General features: G+C 37.4%; 3 protein-coding genes and 2 long non-coding RNA genes across 8 annotated transcripts; 3 read left to right on the top strand and 2 right to left on the bottom strand.

The window, feature by feature from the left end:
* Positions 1–214: 214 nt before the first annotated feature.
* lmod2a (leiomodin 2 (cardiac) a) lies at positions 215–3,500 on the bottom strand. Its single transcript, XM_052597811.1, is given in 7 exon segments — positions 215–1,257; positions 1,260–1,596; positions 1,598–1,764; positions 1,766–1,905; positions 1,908–2,007; positions 2,009–2,089; positions 2,762–3,500. Coding segments are annotated over 7 exon segments (1,182 nt in total). The 5' UTR covers positions 2,993–3,500; the 3' UTR covers positions 215–1,131.
* On the top strand, positions 1,013–4,911 carry LOC128014326 (uncharacterized). Its single transcript, XR_008183529.1, has 4 exons — positions 1,013–1,121; positions 1,259–1,522; positions 4,332–4,516; positions 4,651–4,911. It is a non-coding gene; the product is annotated as an uncharacterized LOC128014326 (long non-coding RNA).
* On the bottom strand, positions 4,050–8,318 carry LOC128014323 (ankyrin repeat and SOCS box protein 15-like). Of its 4 annotated transcripts, none has more exons than XM_052597807.1 (10): positions 8,222–8,318; positions 7,659–7,763; positions 7,518–7,555; positions 7,246–7,377; positions 6,678–6,851; positions 6,369–6,614; positions 6,082–6,253; positions 5,326–5,854; positions 4,608–4,761; positions 4,050–4,507 (listed from the first exon to the last, which is right to left on the bottom strand). In XM_052597807.1, the coding sequence occupies exons 2-10, from the start codon at positions 7,757–7,759 to the stop codon at positions 4,335–4,337; spliced, it is 1,719 nt and encodes a 572-aa protein (XP_052453767.1). In that variant the 5' UTR covers positions 7,760–7,763; positions 8,222–8,318; the 3' UTR covers positions 4,050–4,334. The 4 variants fall into 4 exon arrangements, with proteins under 4 accessions (XP_052453767.1, XP_052453764.1, XP_052453765.1 ...); XM_052597804.1 differs by having other exon boundaries at positions 5,326–5,866; positions 6,369–6,548; XM_052597805.1 differs by having other exon boundaries at positions 6,369–6,548.
* LOC128014327 (uncharacterized) lies at positions 7,629–9,944 on the top strand. The gene is made up of 3 exons (XR_008183530.1): positions 7,629–7,769; positions 9,570–9,687; positions 9,869–9,944. It is a non-coding gene; the product is annotated as an uncharacterized LOC128014327 (long non-coding RNA).
* A 3,689-nt stretch (positions 9,945–13,633) lies between these two features.
* On the top strand, positions 13,634–17,249 carry iqub (IQ motif and ubiquitin domain containing). Its single transcript, XM_052598322.1, is given in 6 exon segments — positions 13,634–13,918; positions 14,047–14,818; positions 14,820–14,955; positions 15,693–15,698; positions 15,701–15,867; positions 16,801–17,249. Coding segments are annotated over 5 exon segments (534 nt in total). The 5' UTR covers positions 13,634–13,918; positions 14,047–14,719; the 3' UTR covers positions 16,927–17,249.
* The last annotated feature ends 3,077 nt before the right edge of the window (positions 17,250–20,326 follow it).

The following is a 20,326-nucleotide window of genomic DNA, read 5'->3' as shown; positions in this document are numbered from 1 at the left end:
GCCTGTGCATCTTTGATGGCTAAAATTACTGGATCAAACCGGATCAAACTCTGTTAGTTGCATGACCAATACTTCGGATTGAAGTATGGCAGTCAGCTTTAAAAGTAAATCAGCTATTCTCTTCTTGTATTTAATTTCTCTCATATTATGTAAGTTAAAAAAGCAGTTGTTGAAGCTACTCGTTGAGCAAAATATTTTGTTGGTGGAAGGAAGTTACAAAAGCACTTGTGTTTGAATATGTGTATAAATAATGTATTTCAGATTCAATGCCAGATAAGGGAACCAAAAGTTTTAATTTCTGTTGTTTGTTTTACAATTTCATTATATATGAGCCGTTTTATACATCAGGAACGATGGTTATTAATGACCTGCAAAAAAAAAGAAGGTAACGCTAGTCAATGTAATGTTAAAACTGCCACATATACTGTTTATTGTATGTAGTATGCATGGCAGAAGCATTAAGTAAAAGCCACAAAGGATACTAATGTCTCAAGATCAAAACAGGAATGTCCACCCACATAGTTGTATGCATGTCAGGTATGAAACGGCATGAGCTTGAGTAAAAAAAAAATATTTTGCATCATCTATCCCTTTAAAATTTGTATTTACTTCTATTGAGAACTTGAAATTTTGAATGCTTTTTGAAGCCCTCAAATAAGAGCATGTTTTCACTCTTGGCAAGTACAACTTAGCGACATCATTGTTAGTGCGTCAAAACTCAACTTACCATCTATTTAATTTGAACTAGAATTTATGCGTTTTCCACTGGATAATGATTTCATGGTAACTTCAGTGTTCTCTATCAAAACAACCACTGAATGAATAATTTGGTTCTTGGTATAAAAAGGTAATTATTGCTTAAAGTCTCTAATCGATTTCCAGGAGACCTGATTTGGCAGGGTTGGTGTTTTTCAAACCCCTGGTTCAGAAGTTGCTGTCTTGTACAGTAATATTGTTTGAGTGAATTACAAATTTGTTAGGTACTTTGCCTTGGACAAATTCTAAATGTCTTGCCCTTCGTAGTGTACCAATGCTGCTTCTACAAATAGCTGCCTGTAGATCATCACACTTTGACCCCTTGGTGCCTCCCAGACTCTTTCTTTTATCTTCTCTTCTCAAAGGTACTGGTTTTTAATTTTGAAAAATGTTATGGTATGTTTGTCCCTTGAGTTTGTGTCCTTTATTTGCATTAGCCTCAAAACATTCTATTGCTGTTTCTTCTTGTTGCCTGACGATTTCTTTCTTTTTTTTTTTTTAGTTGGAACATTGTTCACAACATTTGGTTGACTCTGAGGATGTTTTAGTAAATGAGAACAGACCAATGGCTGCTTCCCTTGTGTAGCATCTTTTTCTGTTGAAATCTGGAACTGAAGGGACTTCGTATTTTCCACAGTGTCACATGTCTTAGATTGCTCCTCACTTCTTTCTAGATCATCTTGTTCTTTCCTTTGTTGCAGCCGCATTAGCCTCTGGCAGTCCTGGTTGGGGGTTAAAATACCAGTTGCGCTCATCCTTGTACCAGGTAAGTGAAAGTGGTAACCCAGTTTCAACAGGGTGGTGTTGTCCATTAGCAATTTCACCATTTCTATGATGGTGATTTTCACAGATGTGCCTCTGGTTGTGGAATCAGAGCTCCACTAGTGTTGTGTTGTAGTGAAGTGACCCAATCAAAGCCAGAATAGCTTTGCCTGAAATGAAGTTGGAATCAACATAATCTACTTTATCATCTGCGTGGGTGTTGGCAAGGCTGAAAACCTCAACGTCAAGTGTTGCTAATAAATGCATCAGTAAATCTCACCAAAACCTCTTGGGATATGTTCTCAATGTTGTTTAGGTTGACTTCACTCAAAGAGTTGTTGTTACTCAAGATGTTTTCCAAGATCTTAACAACGTCAGTGGGGTTGGGGTCCTCTTGCAATCTAATCTGGACAAGCTCACAAAATTAGAATTGCTTGACCTTGCTTCTTTCTCCCCATCACCTCGTTCAGAGCCCCCAGTTTTGTTGCTCTCCCTCCTCTTCATTATCCTCAGGCTCTTCACTGCCACATTCCTCTTCACTCTTATCTGTCTGGCACTCACCCATGCTGTCCTGTGTGTCACAATAGAAAGGAAAGCAAGGTTGAGCTCTGGCATACCTCAAGCAATGATGCTTAATTAAGAAAGATATCACCAGCTGAGACAACTGAGACACCAGATGAGCAATAACTGTTCTGTTGAAGCAATGCTGCAGTCTTCGGAACTCTCTTTGAAAAAAAATAATAATAATTATTTGCTGTTATTTTGTATAAAATTAGGAACTTCAATGTTGCTAAACTAAGCTAACCAAAGCTATCCATAACTTATGGGTAAAAATCTTCAAGCCCTCCAGGTGCTGTGTTTGACAGTCCTCCCTTAATTGTATCCTCAAATAAAGTACATCCAATACTTGCGCTACATTCCATTTGTACTAGGAGGTTGGAAATTCTGAGTTCCCAGTAGGAATTTTTTAATGGAATGCCCTCCCTAGACGGAGTTCCGACTCGTAATCTGAGGAGTTACAACAATTGGAGCAGGTTGAAGCGAAATTCCGCAAAGTGGTGTCCTTCCACAAGTAAGTATTGGAAATGCCTGCCTTAAATGAACTGCTCACAGAACTCACTCACTTTAGAATTAATTATACATTTAAAGACATATTTAACCAATTAAGGAAGCTGCAGACCTTCTTGCCCCAAGCTTGAAAACTTCTTGATGAGACCTGAGATTTCCATGGTTTTTGGTTTACCAAAAAGAGCTCCCAGTACTTCAGCAGAGCCTCTCGGCTAAAAGTGCCTGTTGGCTGCTTAGCCATCTGGTCCTCTAGCCTTAGCCTAGTGGGTATGTTCATATCGGGTTCAATTTCAGCCATAACCTTTTCCAGATCTTGGATTTCCTTATTAGTCAGGGAGGCCAGAAGTTAATCTACATCGATGTCCTCATACTTGCCAAGCTGTTTATGGTACCCAAAGTTGCTCATACTTGTAACACCATGTCTCCTTTGTGAGTATAAGTTTTAATGCTGCCTCGATACTTGAAAGTGGGATTAGTGGAGGCTTCTGGACGTGTTAGATACACGATTAGTCATTAGGAAGCTGGTGGAGGAACTTAAGTGGAGGGAGGGTGCAGGACAGAGTATCTGCATATGATGTAGTGTTGAGACTTGTCAGCAGCTGTTGGCCAAAAATGACATAAGAAACTGCCCCTTAGGGATACCACTAAAACTAAACTAATTTGAATCAAGTTGGAAGATTCAAGATGCATTAAGAATCTCATGTAACACTGTTTAACCCCTATCAATGGCAACGGTTTTGAAGTTAATAAGTAGATACAAGTAGAGTGACCAAATAGATTGGATATATTAAACTACTACCTTTTATGCTTAGCTTGTCCTCTAAAGCAGCTGTGCAGTTACCAGAAAACCCTGGAGCTTTAGAATTTATATTACATATTTGTGCAGTAACTACTTTTACCAGATTCTTTTCAAATACACTTATTGTTGGAAAGTTACCCGCATGTGTGTATAACCTAGCGAACAGTACTCAAACATTGCACTGTCATGATATGCTCAGATTTTTTCAAAAGCTATCCATCTGTAACCATCTCTATCAAATTAAATTATCAGATGTACTTGAAAAGGCTCAGATAAGTATACAGTAAACTATAAATGCGTCTAATGTTTCTGAGAGTTTATCACAAGGTTAGGTGGTGAGTTTCTGATAATGCATAAGTCAAAGGTTTCTGCCTGACAGATTGCCGAATATGCTTGATGATGTAAACAGGGCATAAAGCTATAAATAAAGTAGATATGACCTGCTTTAGTTACTTCAACTGTGACAGTGCAGATCATTCTATAACCACAGTTTAGAAGCACCGAGGTGTGTTATGCAATCTTACGTGCATTTTAATAAACACAATAAATACCCCTTGTCCGTGTTGTGCATGTGCTGTATTAAAAGTTAAAATGGAAAACAAATGGAAAATCTTTATTTTACACTAGTAGGTGGTACTTGATGGAAAGCAGTCTGACGTCATAGAACAGGCATCAACATTTTTATTTTTATCTAATTAAACCATGTTTTTGTCAGCCAGAACATTATTTTATTGCACGAATGGCACCAAGACATTGCTTTGGAGGCAAAGTCCTTTGGAAGTGATGCAAAATTCACATAGTAATGTTCAATGTGAAGTGTTAAAAACACTTAACATTCACATTTTAAGTGTTTTGAACTCATGACGGACAAGTAGCGAAAGCTCTGTTCATGTCAACCTGATGTTAATTTGAATAAAACTCAAAGTGCTTTCTCCTTAACTTTTAGCCATCACTCCTGATACAGGATTCGTCCATACAAATCATGCTCTTTGTACATCAAGTAGCTTTTCAGTCCTGGTGGGAAAGGAGCTGAGTTTATGAACTTTGGATCACCCAGCCTTAGTGGAGTCATCTCTCTCCTGATGGCAAGTCTGCATTGGTGTTGCAGTGAACGAGGATTCCCTGAGAAAGGTGTTTTGTGTTATGTTATCTTATCCAATTACATCCTTATTTTTGTAAGTATAGCTTAAGTGTTCATGCTAGAATTGCTTATGCTACTCACCCAATATTTCTGCAATTTCAGTCCACTCTTTATGCTTCTTTAGAACCATTTTCAGCTTGGAGCAGATAATAACATGATTGACGTAGTCGAGGAGAACCCGCACAGCTCTTCCAGAGAACTGCACTAGCCAAGAGACGCTGATGAAATCACAAAACTACATGCAACAGATGATAAGGACAGAAGTAAAGATACATATACCACACATGTAAAAAAAAAAAAATACATTTCATTCAGAGTTTAGTAAGCTTAGAATCCATTAGCTCTGTTCCAAAATCTAGTGAGTAACCTTGCTATCTACTGCTTACGATTTTTAACATTTTACTGTTAGCATTTTGCTAAGCTAATGCTACAGCATTTTAGCAAAGAAGTGCAAAGATTGGGTGAAATTTGGAACACTACATAGCAACTGACTGTTGCTGGAGACTCGACTCGTGTTTGATTTCAGTAGCATGTCTTATTAGCATGTTGCTAAGATAAAGCTGTCAAAGTAGAATAAAGTCAGTTAAGTTGAATAAAAATACAAATATCGGGTAAAAATTCTAATGTTGGTTGGATACTTTTAAGTACTGAATGATTTCTACATGAATACATTTTTCTTGTTTTCTTCGCCATCTTGGGTTTATTGTTAATGGAGTTATACATTGGAGAACAAACATCTAGAATGTGTATATATTGGCAACTTACTATGTTTTGGGACAGACATTTTGGGTGAACTTACTGGAACCTTCTCACTGGTATGTTCTGAGGAACAACCCCATGTTGAGTCATGAGGACAACAGAAGCATTTCTCTGCATCATAACCACCATTTAACAGCAGTCGCATCATCATCTCATCCCTCAGGCAGTATTGTAAGGCAGTGGGAAACACTGTGTCGTTGACTTCTGTGAAGTAACAGTTCACATCTGCTTGGCTAGCCAGGAGAATCCTGACAATCTCATACCGCCCAGCTCTCACCGCCACTAGGAGGCAGTGCAGGGGATCCATGTCCGTTTTGGCTCCTGCGTTTAACAGCAACTGGACGCCGGTCACATCTCCATTGGAGACCGCAAAGTGCAAAGCGGTCTTCCGCATATCTCCATATTTCTCCGAAACATTTGTGTCAAGAAGAGCGTTGACGTCGAAACCTCTGTCCACCAGGAGTTCCATGCATCGGACATGGCCTCCATCTGCAGCTGTATGAATTGGGCTCTGGCCTGAGAGACGGAGGGCTTTCCTTGTGGTTACTGGGATTAACATTCTTAAGGCGCTGTAAAGAGAACTAGATTTAAACATTAAAAGAGTGGGACTAGTTACTCCATAACCTTCAATGCAAATATTAGGATTTCGAGGTGAATTCCATTAGATCTGTAGTTTGAAAAGGCAAATCTTGCAAGGCTAATACTGTCGATTTCCAATTCCAAAGTCCAGTTTAATTTTAGTTATAATTCAGAGTGACGAAACTAGCAAAGGTTTAGCATATTTCGTAAAACTTACAGGTAATTCCCTTTGTACGCTGCCCAGTGGATGGGAAGCTGTAAGGAAAGATTGGCGATGTTGGGATCAGCTCCATGTTGAAGTAAAAGTTCAATGCAAACAGGATTGCCAGAGCCAGCAGTATCATATAGCACACTGTCTCCATTTGGTGCTTGAGCATTTACATCGCCACCTGTTGGTGTGGAGGACATCATGGTTTAGTGTTAGTTTAATATAAATATGTAAATGTCTAATGTGAATCTGTATAAACAATTTTTTTTTTTGGAACATTAGTTAAATAGTATTACCATAGTGAATAAGGATGTCCAGTGCCTCTGCTTGTCCATACTCTGCTGCAATCCCCATGGGCGTCACTCCATTCTCTTCTGTCTCCGACACGTTCCCTCCATGTTGCAGCAGCAGTGTAAGAATGTCAGTGCAGCCCACCTTGGCCGCCTCATGAATGGCAGTCCACTTTTTAGGGCAGGCTTGATTCACAGATGCCCCCCATGATATAAGTGTAAAGGCGATTTCAAATGAGTCTGTTCTTATAGCTCAAAAACAGAACACAAGAACTTATTATGAAGGCACTAAAGACAATTTCAAATGAGACCTACCCAGTAATAAAGGAGATTCATTTTTGCTGTTTATTCTGTTGGGTGAAGCTCCGTGCTCAAGCAGAGTCCTAACAATCTCCACCAGCCCAGCTTGAGTCGCCAAAATCAATGGCGTCTCTCCATCTGCGGTTTCCTCCTCTAAACTCATCCTGTAGGAACCTTTTCTACCAACCACTGAGTGTTGTATGAATATATAAGACTTGAAACTTGTTAACACAGTTCATTTTAGTCATTTTGTTTTGTTCGTTTGGAAAATAAACGAGCGACTGTTCTTTTTAATGAGTCGCTGAATCATTCACTCAACCAATTTGTTCAAAAACCATTTTAATTCAGGAACTTAAACGAGTTACTTTTATCAGTCATTGACTCATTTATGTAAATGATTTTTTTTCTGTTTCAATGCATTCAGTGTATTGCTCCGTGGCAATGGTTGATTCTGCTCTGACTTTGTTTGGGAATATTCTAACTGTAGGAGCAAAATAGGTCAAAGTGTCTTGCAATATTGTGTCCAAAATGTATGTTACTCAGAATTTATTTATTATTATTATTTTTTTTTTAAATAGCTCACCATAAAGTACCATCTCCAGCACCTGCACAGATTGCTGGACAGCAGCTCTATGAATTGGGTACCACCCCTTGCTATCCACCTCAGTGAATGCGGCAGGATAGTCCGACAGCTCCTGCAGAGCAAAGAGGTCACCTGTGGGGCCAGATGAAATTACCTTACATTTAGCTAATTATCATCATTGAACAACTTGGTTCAATAAAATAAAATGTGTATTTTTTTTTTCTTTAACCTAATTGTTTTACTGCAAACCGTAAATCTCCTGGGAATTTTACCTCGGAAAATTGCATCCAAGATCTTTTGATGTTCCACACTGGATTTATATGCAGGATAGAAAAAGTGGATGTAAAGTTTACTAAGCTATGTTTGCTTTATTTCAAGATTCCAAAAAGCAACTTCTTATGTGAACATCGCACCTTCCGAGAAAGGCGATGTCTTTAAATGACTCTTGAATGCTCAGTTGGACTGCAGCATCAAAAAGGTCACCATCCTCTTCTAGGTCACCTGATGGATCCATTTTCCTGGAGGTTAATAAAACCTTTTATATGAACACGTGGCGAGCAATAACATGATTTTATTGACATTGTTTGTGATATGCGTTATAAAAGTCATCTTTGATGTCAAGTGTACTGTTTTAACCAAAACCAGATTCTCAGAATAGTTTATTAATATGAGACTTTAGTCATATAACAGAAAGGTTGAAGTGACCACTCAGTTTCTATAAAGACACTTCTGCTGTAGTTAAGAGGAATTCACTTCGTCTGTCTTTCACAGAAGTAGCCGTTTTCACAGAAACACTTACATTTTTACAGTCCTCACAGCTGAACAAGCAGATTTCAACGTAAGCACTGCTGAAAACTGACTTTGCATTAGTTTTAAGGAAATGCTGAACTAGAGCATGCACAACCGACACTTTGTCCACAACTTCCAGTGAATCATTCACACTTCACCGAACGGTAAACAAAGGCTCTAGTCTCACCTTGTGAAGTGCAGTTCCAGTGAAATCACGCGTCTCTCACTGCTGTGCTTTAGCTACTATCAGTCTGAACTTGAGTGCCCCCCCACCCCTTTCCAATGCTCAAAACAGCAACAGACATGCATCTAAATTTGGCGTTCACCTGCTCTGGTCTTTGCCATGCACATCATTAAAGTCAACTGACCACATAATCACTTGATTTTTTTTTATGTGCATTAAAATACATATTTTTACACAGCTAACAAATAAGCATTTGTTATTTGAATTAATAATTTCCAAATTTACCATTGTTTTCACGATAATACAGTACATCAAAATTACTGCAATACCACCAATTGTCAAGCTTTTTTTTTTTTATAACCTTCTATAAATGTAATTGACCCATACAGTGTGCAGCTACTGATATACTGTGTACAGTGCAGGCATAACGTTGCAGCTGGGGAAATCCCAGAGTCGTTGCATTATATTGTAGCCACAATGTGTTCAGTGAATAACTAGAGAAGACAATCTTGGAAAGTCAAATGCTTCAATTGTCTTAATGTTTAATCTTTTACAAGTATTGGGCAATGTGTTGGATTTCGGCCTACATGGTCAGAAAGGAATGAATAAAAGAATAAAAGGTTGGACTTTACAAGGTTGGATTCTGAAATCATAACTACGAATGTGAGCATAAATACAAATTTGAGTTCAAATTAACAACATGTTTATAAACGGTCTTTAAAATTTCAGGTTTGGTGATTATGAGTGAAGGGTTTAAAAATGTATTTAAAAATGCAGATGAAAGAGTGGGATAATAGACAATGACAAAAATAGAGCTTTGTTCTGACTGAACTGTTCTGATTCTGAACGCGTCTAGAAGAAGCTGAAACAGAATAAATGAAAATAAACTGTGGTAATAGCACACTGGCACTATCAAACTGACATATGAATGAAAGTACATTTTATATAATATCCAAGACCATTGCAAAATCATTTTAATCACTGTACTATATAGGATTCGCCATATTGCATGAATACAATTAGCATTATAAAATGTTATTTTTGTTCTAAAACTTAATCCAAACAGTAAAAAATATGGTATATAAACAGTTATTGTGTAAAAAAATATATATATATATATTGTTGCATTAATAATTTATATAACTGACAATAATGTACAGTACATAACACAATATGTACCATTCAGTGAAAGAAAATTCTGACAAAATAAAACTTAATTTCATTATGTTTGTAGTGATTAATTCAGATCATATTCCTTGTAGAGCAGGTAATTTTTAATCGGAGGTGGAAAAGTATCCATTATAACGGTATTACAGAGTCTTTTAATGGTCATATGTTTTCTGATTTCCAGATGACAGAGGTGCTTCAGGGATCATGGGCTGTCTGGAGCAAATTCGAAAGCTATTAGTCTATTAGCTATTATTTATTCCCTGAGACTAGAGAAGCATCGATCTGTTGCTAGAGAACAGGTACCCCCCATTTGGTCATTTTGAGACTGAGCTGTAGTTTGCAGAAGTTTCTTCACTTGACCCAGAATGAGACTTCCAAATGTCATAAAAAGACTGGCTGAAAAGATAAATAATTACATGTGAACCCAGTGAACTCACTCTAGATGGTGTATATCTCTTCCCACTCCTTTTGTTTCTCCAGGATGGATCTCAGACGCGAGCCGAGGGGGATGCAATTTTTTTGGAATCTATTACTAAATAAATAAATGTTTGATTAAAGTATCTTTATTCTGTTCCAAAAGTGGGCTGCAACCATAGACTGTATGGCTGCAACCAGTGATTGCTATATTAAATGAAAAGAGACGAGCTACAGCCACCTGATGTGGGAAACAGTATCGCAAAAGTAACATAATCCATTACTTTCCATAAAAAATAACATAAGTTATTACTTTTTTGGGGAGTAACTCGATATTGCAATGCATTACTTAATTTTGAAATACTTATTTGATTATAAGACACCAACCGAAAGTTGTTTATTTCTAATATTGAGGTGGTGCTTGAGGTATTTTGAGTGACGGTGACCAGTAAAAATGCAACAAAGATTTAATTTTATGCAAGTGAGCAGGGACACAGTGACTGCCGACAGGACGAAGGACACTGGAAAAGACATTGTTCATGTCATGTTACTAAGATGCCAAAATATATTATAAAAATATAAGATATTTTTGATGTAATCCGAGAGCTTTCTGACCCTGCATTGACGGCAACACAACTGACAGGCTCAAGGCCCAGAAAGGTACTGAGGACATTGTTAAAATAGTCCATGTGACAGCAGTGGTTCAAGCTTAATTTTATGAAGTTACGAGTCTGTCTATGCTGCGCGTTTTCGGATTTCATCCAAAATATCTTAATTTGTGTACTGAAGATGAACGAAGGTCTTGCGGGTTTGGAACGACATGAGAGTGAGTAATGACAATTTTCATTTCTGGGGGTGAACTGTTCCTTTATTTACAGAGCTATCTTTGACCCTGTTTACATGGTATTAAAAAAATGCATTTTTTTGTTAGTCTGATTACGCATGGACAACATTAAATACATGGGTAAACAGGGTCAGAATCTACTTCGAAAATCTATTCGAACATCCACATCAGATCATTTCCTCTGCCTACTGATGTAATTCTTAAAGATTACGAGATGTGTTGTTGAAGAGGGCCAATCAGACAGGGTTTAAAGTACGCGTGGAAGTTGGAAGTTGCTTCCAACTTTATTTCAGTATGGTGATGAATTTCCAACTGAAATGGAAAATCGAGAGCAAACTTTGTTCTCGTCCCCTCATCTCTAGCTCACAGCAAACAAACAGTTGAAGAGCGTGGTTAAGCATTTTCTCCCCAATTTGATGTCAAATGGTTGAAAGTAGACAAAAGAGACATTAAAACTGCAGGTGTAAACTGGAATTATGAAGATCTGTTGTACTGGTGATTCGATCAACCAAAATACGTCTTAAAAACCAGGTGTAAACAAGGCCATTCTGTACATTTTCCAGTACTGAATAAAATAGTATATCTACAGTCAGTATAATCAAGTATATTTGCTAGAATCTGTGATCTTCAATTACATTTTAACTTGGCATAGTGCATTCTGGGACTCATGACGCTTCCTTGGAAATGATCTATGTATGATGCTTCCTTAGTTTATGTATGCATGTCCTTCCAAGAAAAACCTCATCTTGAAATGGGAATTGTGGTGACAATGGAAACGTTTGCCTACATCATATCCATTATTAAGAAGTAATCCCATCATCTCCTCATCCTTCAGGTAGTATTGTAAGGCAGTGGGAAACAATGTGTCATTGACCTCTGTGAAGCGACAGTTCACATCTACTTCGAGTGTCCAAGATAATCAAGGTCTTCATGATTACAGGCAAGTATGTTGGGAAAAGTTGGAGCTAAACTCTGCAGGATGTTGGCCCTTCAGCACCAAGTTTAGGAATCCTAAGGGATCTTCAGAAGGGTCCTGAGGTTCTTCAGGGGGTTCAGCGAGTGTGGCAATCAGAGGAACCTCAAGTATCTTCATGTTTATGGTCATAGAACAGAAACAATATATTTGAAGGCATTGATCCTTTACCTGTCTGGACTGCTGCCATTAGTTTCAAATGCTCATCACCGATGAAGCTTCAAGAATATAAATGATGAAAGTTTCCATGAAATAGTCTGGAAAACGTACATATAAAAATAATCAATTTATCAGTCAGATGTTATGTGAACATACCTGTTTTTCAATATTGCAAATGCTTCACAATAAGACTCTTCAGTGCTCAGCTTGAATGAGATAATCTGTGAATTCATCTATATTCATCTTGTCCCACTTAACAAGTTCAACAAAATGAGTTCCATTAACCTTTCAGTAAGCATAACTGCAGGCTCACCTATGTGACTCATCAAGGTCAATTTTCTAACCATCAAGTTACATTCGCTTTTATATCTGACCGTGACCTAATTACTTTGCCAGTGAAATGCCAAGCAATAAATGCCATTCCATTAGATACAGATTGTTTCTATTGTAGTCACTCACTTTTAGGCAACACACACCTGAATAAAAAGTTGTCATACTCTGGAAAGTGATATCACATGAGAGAATTCACTTTTCTATCATTTATTCAATGAAATGCCCTAAAATACCCTAATCTTAATCTAATTAGCATGCTGCAGCATTGTTTGTTTTTCATTATTACTGAGGCATATCAGACACAGCAGGGGACAGGATCAAGTTATTTTTCAGTTGGGAAGTCATAATTCATTTCAGTGAAACGATTCAATAAACTGGTTCGAAAACAAGTGTAAATTATTTGGTCATTTTTTTATGTTTATTGTAAGGTTGGTTGTACATTACAAATGTTTTATTAAATTATAGGTGTTATTGTTAATTTTGTTAATATGCAATGTTAAAATGTTATTTTTGGACAAGTTTTTGAATGTATATTACCGTAGTAGGCTACCACAACAATTCTTTGTAGAACCCATTAAATACCATAGTACAGGGATTATACTACTAATAAGTACGAATATATGAAGGTCAATTTTTAAAGGTAATTAACCAATTAACCATCTTTACAGTTTGTAAATGACACGAATACAAACGCTTTGCTAATCGGTTCGACTGAATCTTTAAAAAGAATCGGCTCAAGAGAATGACTCATTCGCGAATCGGACAGCCCTGTTTACCAAAGCAGCCGTCAAATAATTTCAAGTCAGTGTACACCTAAATAAAACGTTAATTAAAAATGTTGCCATCAAATCTCCTGTAAAAATATCAGATGTAATCGTGTTATTATTGATCTGTTTGTATTAAGCGCTCAGCTGTGAGAAATTTGCCATGTCAGATCCGGAGAGTGAAACTGAGTCCTGAAGCCACTGCGCCACGGAGCAAAGCATGTTATGAAGAATTCATTCAGACGGAGACTGAATTTCACGAAGACAACGATGATGCTGACGAATCCACCCACGAAATCAAAGTGGACGTCTGTACAGCCACAGACGTGCTTTTACAAGAAGAAAACCTCGCGGAATCAAATAAAGACCAATACGATATATCCCAACAAGGAAGTGAATCTAACCAGACGCTTTCATCCAGTGATGAAGCTCTACAGCAACTGGGGAAACATTATCTAGCCCAGTAATAGAAACTGAAAATATAAAATACTGTGGTATTACCCTGGTTGTTTTTGTGCAACTGAAAAACACTAAATGAACTGAAATAACTGAAATTTGAAAAAGAAATATTAACACAATCTATAATGCTATATGAACGATACCAAAATAAGTACCAAGTAAATTTGAGGGTATAGTATTGTAATCATTCACGACTATAGTTTATAAAGGTATTACAATTAATTCCTTTAATATTCCATGGTACCATCTAATCGTTTTTGTAAAAAAAATATATATATATATATATTCACCACATTCTGTTTTCCATTTAATATTTTGTATATTTGCATGTGGGTTTCTTGTTCCTCCAGTTAAGATCCTGCTGATGCCTGAGAGGCACATGATTACTGTGGCCTTCACATTGCCCTCACAATCCTGGATCTGAAAAAACCCTTCAGCCTCAGAGCTGAGGGTCCCATCAGACAACATACAAATCACTCGCGATGGTGACACAAAACATACTCGAAAGTGTCCTTCACAGGAGAAATCGTGGACAAGAAAATCTGACCTTTCTGAGAATAAAAGAATACACGCATACCGTAGAGGTGAGTTCAGGTAAATCAGGACAGTTTTTGTCATTAAGATGTCTTGGGAAAAATGCCCCAAATATTATAACTTATAATGTTGGTAATTATCAATATTGATTCTTAGTTATTCATTTTTTTTAAAAAAGGGTGGATGATGACCTGACGCTGATGGACATTGGCGTGCAGCCTCATTGAATGGTCCAATTTGAGATGAGCTCGCTAGACCCAGAGACCAATCAAACCACAGCAGGAGTACAACATGCCCCATGTCATCACTGTCAGGCTACAAACAAGGTTACAGCTGACTAGCGTATCATGAGGATAGACAAGCCTTTGTGACAAGTCTCTTGCTTGAAGACACAGACTCGTATCAGGACGTGGTGGTGGAGATCGACAGAGCGACTCCAGGGAAGGAGTCTCTGGGAGGATACCATCATAATGTGACCAAGGCGGAGCATCATCATGCTGCTGTCCAGACGATGCCTAAGAAGAGACCTGACGAGGATGTTGAGATGTTCAGCAGGGATACACAGGTGTGCACGCGCACACAGGCCCTAGTTTGCGCTCTTCAAACTACTGGTATTTGTGCCATTATTTAACGCTCAAAAAACATGTCTTAAACTATTTTACTCGAGAGCGTGTGGTAAAAGCGAGAGGATTTTGTCCTCGCATATTAATTTATTTGGAATGGCAGAATAACACATCATCAGCCCAGAGACTTACATCACTGCAGGAGAATATCACGGCAAGAGACTGAGAGCTGTTCGTGTGTCTGCAGGGTTGAGAGGAAATTATGTTCATTCTGGGCTTTCTCCGTTCATGACAAATGCTTGTATGTGTGTTTATTTTCCTCAGGTCATTACACTCCAGTCATATGTCAGGCGCTGGCTAGCCAAGTGTTTCACAGACCGCTTGAGACAGGCTAAAAAGAAAGCATCTGGCATGGCTAGAAAAGGAAAAGGGAAGGAAGAAAGAGGAGAAAGAGCAGCAGATCAGAGATGAATATCACCGCAGGATGAAGGCAGACTTTGATCTGCTTTATAATGGCTTGAGAAGTGAGTAAGTAAGTGTTTGTGGAGTAACTAACTATAGGTAGCAATGCTACTAACTTAAAGGTGACAAGTACATTTTCTACACCAATAAACTTACTGCAGGAACTGAAAAATAATGACTTTATTTTAATAACAGGTCTTCCTGAAAATCTGTGAACCACAGTCCTCAAATGACTTGTATTTGACTCTGCACATAAAGCTGTATTTTATCTTTGAAAAAAAAAAACTGTCAGCTTTAACTACAATTTTAAGTAGGCTGTCAATAGATTAGCTGCTCTCATAATAGCTTTTGCAAGCTACTGCTTTTTTGGACTTCTTATATGTTTGCGTGGAGCTCAATAGGTGGGTTCAGTCGGTTCATGCAAATGAACTGGATATAATAAATTATTGACTCATCCATTTCAGTCCCTTCACAGACTGACCTCTTTTTCTGAAGTAAAATATATTTTAAATATTGTAGACCGTCATTATACAGTAGTTTGGGACTTAGTTTTTATTTATCTTACTGACTAAACTTTTGAACTTATTGTTTTTGGAATGAATTTACCTGTGAAATCCAGTGGCAAATTAAATAAGATAATCTGATATTTATATATTTTTATATTGCTTCACTGTAGATGACTACATTACAGTTGGTATGATATATTTAGTGAGATGGAGACATGTATGTATTGTAATGTGTGCAGTGATTTGGATATAAGTTAGTATGATGGTTCTCATTCTTTATCTGTGTGTGTCAGAATGGAGGTAGAGGAAGTGGAACACATCAATGTCACTTTATCTGGTGTGGAGAGAAAGGCAGCGCTGTGCGCTCTACTGGAGCAAGAGTCCCAGTTCATCTCCTCCATAGAACAGCATAGAATGTCTGCAGGCATGAGGAACCAGGATAAGGCCATACAAGCCTTCCTCCACAAGGTGTCTTATCTATGCTAATCGGCTGTCTCGGCATGAGCATGCACTATTGCTTAGACAGAAACCTTTGCTTGTTCACAGTGCATAAAAGAGAAATTCTAAGATTAAATTCTGCATTAAAACATCTCAAATGGATTTAAAATGGATTTCAATTTTTATAAATGATAAATCTGCATGGCAGGAGATTGATTTGATTTAGAATTTTGAAGATTGCTGATACATAACTCTTCTCCATTGTGTCCTTCACCTAATGTTGCTCGAGTAGAAATGCCAGTGTAATAAAATACAGTGAACGTCACTTTTATGACAAGGAGCTAATGATAACTAACTGATAATATGCTAGATCAAAAGTCAGAACAGACTTTATGTATTATGTTACCTCCTCTTTAGCAGTGGTTTTTGCATTTAAGTAAACAAAAATGTCCTTGAAATGTATTAATGAATTTAATACATTTTATATTAATATATGAATTTATAAATTAATTGCATAGGTGCATTCTCTATATTATTCTATATATTATTGGGAAGGTGACACAGATGGACACAAAGTTAACCGTCAGAGGCGAGGAGCTGTGAGACATGTACAGGAGCATCACCCAGGCTCAGTTCACAAAGGACGAACGTCTAGATGTGCTTCTCACTTTCAAACACATCCTAACAGTCGGTTCCAAATTTATAGTCCAAACCAAGGTCAAAATGTAAACTCTTTTCTAGAAGCATGTACAGGTGCATCTCAATAAATTATAATGTCGTGGAAAAGTTCATTTATTTCAGTAATTCAACTCAAATTGTGAAATTCAGTGCACACAGACTGGAGTAGTTTTAAATCTTTGGTTCTTTTAATTGTGATGATTTTGGCCCAGATTTCTTTTACAGTGGTCTCCAGCTCATCTGCATTTTTTGGTCTCTTGTTTCTCATCTTCCTCTTGACAATAGCCAATAGACTGGGGTTCAGGTCTGGTGAGTTTGCTGGCCAGTCAAGCACACCAACACCATGGTCATTTAACCAACTTTTGGTGCTTTTGGCAGTGTGGGCAGGTGCCAAATCCTGCTGGAAAATGAAATCAGCATCTTCAAAAAGCTAATCAGCAGAAGGAAGCATGAAGTGCTCCAAGATTTCTTGGTAAATGGGTGCAATGGACCAACACCAGCAGATATAATTGCATCCCAAATCATCACAGACTGTGGAAACTTAACACTGGACTTGAATTGGACTCTAATTAGCTGTTTTTGACTACAACACTGAGCTTAACTTCACCCTATACATCAAAATGTGAGTGTGATGTGAGCTGTTAGGTCTGTAAACAACTTCCAGTTGTAAAGACACTTCAAAACAACAAGTTCTGGTTGGTCATCTCACTCTTTGAAACCAACTCCATTATTTACCCTGCTCTCCACAGGTGCCTCGGGATCCTGCGGATCTGAGAAAAGAACATCTGTTTGTGTCTTGGCTGTAATGAGTATCAGTCATCCACTGACTTTGCTTTAAAGACAAACGCATCTTCGGTTGGCCTCTGTCGCTGCAGTATTAAATTTAGACAATGAGGCTCGCCTGAGAGAGGACTTCTCTCTGTACAAGAACATTCTCATGTGCTTGCATGAATCTGAGGCCAAGTGCAGCCCAGAAGCCAAAATCACTTTCCTACTGCAGGTAACGTTTATTCATTCATTATTCATTTCAAGCGTATGGAAAGAGCCATGTCAGTTTTCGCAAAACCTGCCTTTTTTTCTGCACTTGTGACACGTCACATGAAGTGATTCTATATAAACAAATGATACACGTCTTTAAGGGATAGTAAACCACAAAATGAAAATTATTTCATAAATTACTCACCCTCATGTTATTCCAAACTCGTAAGACCTCCGTTCATCTTCAGAACACAAATATACAGTATTTTTGATAAAATCCGAGATCTTTCTGACTCTCCATAGACAGCAACACAACTGACACGTTCAAGGCCCAGAAAGATAGTAAAGACATCATTAAAATAGTCCATGTGACATCAGTGGTTCAAACATGCATTGTGATACTCTCGAATGTGCGTCAAAGTCTGACGGGGAGAGAAGAAATAGTTAAATTAAGTTTTGTTTTTTTGCAAAAAAATGATTGATACTATTGGTCTTGTGATTTTAACATGGCTGCCACCACCAGGATGGACCACGTTAAAGTAGAATAAAATAACTTTTTCTATGTGTTTTGAACAATCTGTCTTTGAGATGTAACTCTATATAACAGTAATACAGCAATATTGTAGTTATATCTTTTTTTACATGTGAAAGCAGCAACAAACAAGAAAAAGAAAAAAACTTTTTTTGAGTCATCGAAAAACTATAGTTGTCTGTTCAATTTAATGCTAGTCTACATTATTTAAACATATCAGTCAAATGTGCTATACATTTTTGGTGGAGAACTTGGGAATAAAATCGCATAGTCCATCTTTAAGAGGAATAGAACACCAAGTTCTTGCTGTGTTCAAGACATCCCTGTCCTCATCTGTGGTACCTGGTGGATGTGCTGTGGGGGGCTCAGTCTGCTTTGAGCGGCTGGAAAGACCTTCATGATTTACTGCTGGTCCAGTGGGAGAAGCATTTGGACTGGAGCCCATGGAACTGCATCCTACTTATAAAGGACGATGTGGCTGCACATCTCCAACTGGAGAACATCAAGAAGCTCTTGAATGGTTTACTTTACATTGAAATAAATGATTAACCTCAAATATTCACGCAATATAATTTAAGTACAAAGTACCAAGAGCTACAGAATAAAATGGCAGAATAAAAACTTTTGCAGAATAATGTAATATACAGTATGACCAGGCTTTAGTCAACAAACATAAAGGATTACATCTAGTTTTACATCACTTTACATCACTTGAAAGCATGCCACCATTCGTTCCACCTCACAAATGTCTGCTGTTAAAAGTATTTTGCTTATCGCTGCTTTGTTTTCCATTCATTAGGATCATTCATTAATGCTAATTACTTATTATTTGGCAGTAATTGTGAAAGAAGTTTTCATTTTATTTTCAACTTCATTGGTATTTTCTAAAATAATAATTGGTAAAAAGAGCATCATAACTACAATCCGGTGAAAAATGCGGCATTACCATGTTATGAGTCTTGAGTACATAGTAAGCTGCATAAAAAAAAAAATAGAGATTAGACCGACAAAAAAGTAGATTATCCCTCCGTGATTGCTGCATATAAGAGTGTATTACAAAGTTATTTCCAGGAACACTTCGGGAGCCTGAAAAGCACAAGTTGAAGAGGTTTTAATTAGACCTTTGCAAATGACATATAGCCTAGATCTAATCAGGAGGTGAGCGATCTACGATCTGAAATTATAGGAAAAGGTCAGGAACCTCCTCCTGTGTCTCCTTTCGAACAAATGGGAACGAAACCACCAGCACCACAGGACTCCATTAGGTAAGTTTATAAGCTGTGCTTAATAAAATGGGTTTTATTAGAGATTTGGCTTATCATCATGTTCCTTGGCACAGGCCCTATCACTGTCATTCGGTGATCCCGTAAGAAACAATTAATGACACTTAGTTGAACTTCAAAAATATACTGAACATGATAACAAAAAAGCAGCTAATAGGACGGAGGGCATTTGAAAAACAAGTTATGTTACAAAGGATTAAAAGTTATTTTATTAGGTTTTAATGGTAGTAGAGATGTACATGCTTTTTGTTGAATATAAGAGGAACTTCAGCATTTTTATATCTGAATTTAATAAAAAAAAAGTGTTTGTGGGTTCCAGGGTCTTTAAAAACGGTAATCACTGCTACTGTAATCCTTTAAATCGTTTTCTGAAATGAAGGTGTTATGAAATACATGGTTATTGTTTGATCTTACTGTTTGTATATGAATAAAGTAGGTCAAAGGTAAGTCAAGATTTTCTCCATTATTGTTCCCACCAGTATTGTGCAATCTTTTGTAATCTTTGGACACTGGAAAATGCTTTGATGTTTATAATGCCCGTATTGATAACTAATTTGTGGAGTTTTATGTAATCTCTGATAGAGCTGTTCAGTTTGTTCCTTGAGGGAACTTGAGGATTGCGATTAATGTGTAATAGAGCAGACAGGTTGAAGCATGTGTTCTGTCCAAGTTATCCAATGATATTTCAAGGAAACACCATTCTGCAATTCAAATCCTTGGTAATCCTGACTGTGGAATGATGTTTGTAAAGGGAGGTCATGAAGATATAACTTCAACAGCATCAACTAACCACAGCGCCTTCAGACAGATTTGACATTACAGCCGGTCATAGGCCAGCTCTTTGGGACTTTTTCCATTGGATTCACTCATTTTCCATTGCCTCATTTTATGATTCACAAAGTTATGGAAGCCTCTTCTGTCTCAGGAAAAACAGAAGTCACTAGTGAGATACAGATATAAATCAGAAATAGGAAAAAAAATAAAAATAAAAATAAAAAAAAAATCAGAAAAGTAACGA

The sequence above is a fragment of the Carassius gibelio genome, chromosome B25 (genome assembly GCF_023724105.1).
Source record: "Carassius gibelio isolate Cgi1373 ecotype wild population from Czech Republic chromosome B25, carGib1.2-hapl.c, whole genome shotgun sequence".
Classification (NCBI taxonomy): Eukaryota; Metazoa; Chordata; class Actinopteri; order Cypriniformes; family Cyprinidae; genus Carassius; species Carassius gibelio.
The sequence above is the reverse complement of the archived record's forward strand: the minus strand, read 5'-3'. Positions and strand labels throughout refer to the sequence as shown.

Bases quoted from the DNA above. Each gene is read 5' to 3' on its own strand.
- LOC128014323 (XM_052597807.1), bottom strand. From the start codon at position 7,759: ATGGATCCATCAGGTGACCTAGAAGAGGATGGTGACCTTTTTGATGCT. The intron at 7,378-7,517 runs GTAAAATTCCCA...CTGGCCCCACAG, and splicing joins CTTGGATGCAATTTTCCGAG to GTGACCTCTTTGCTCTGCAG. The intron at 5,855-6,081 runs GTAAGTTTTACG...TTCTCTTTACAG, and splicing joins GCGTACAAAGGGAATTACCT to CGCCTTAAGAATGTTAATCC.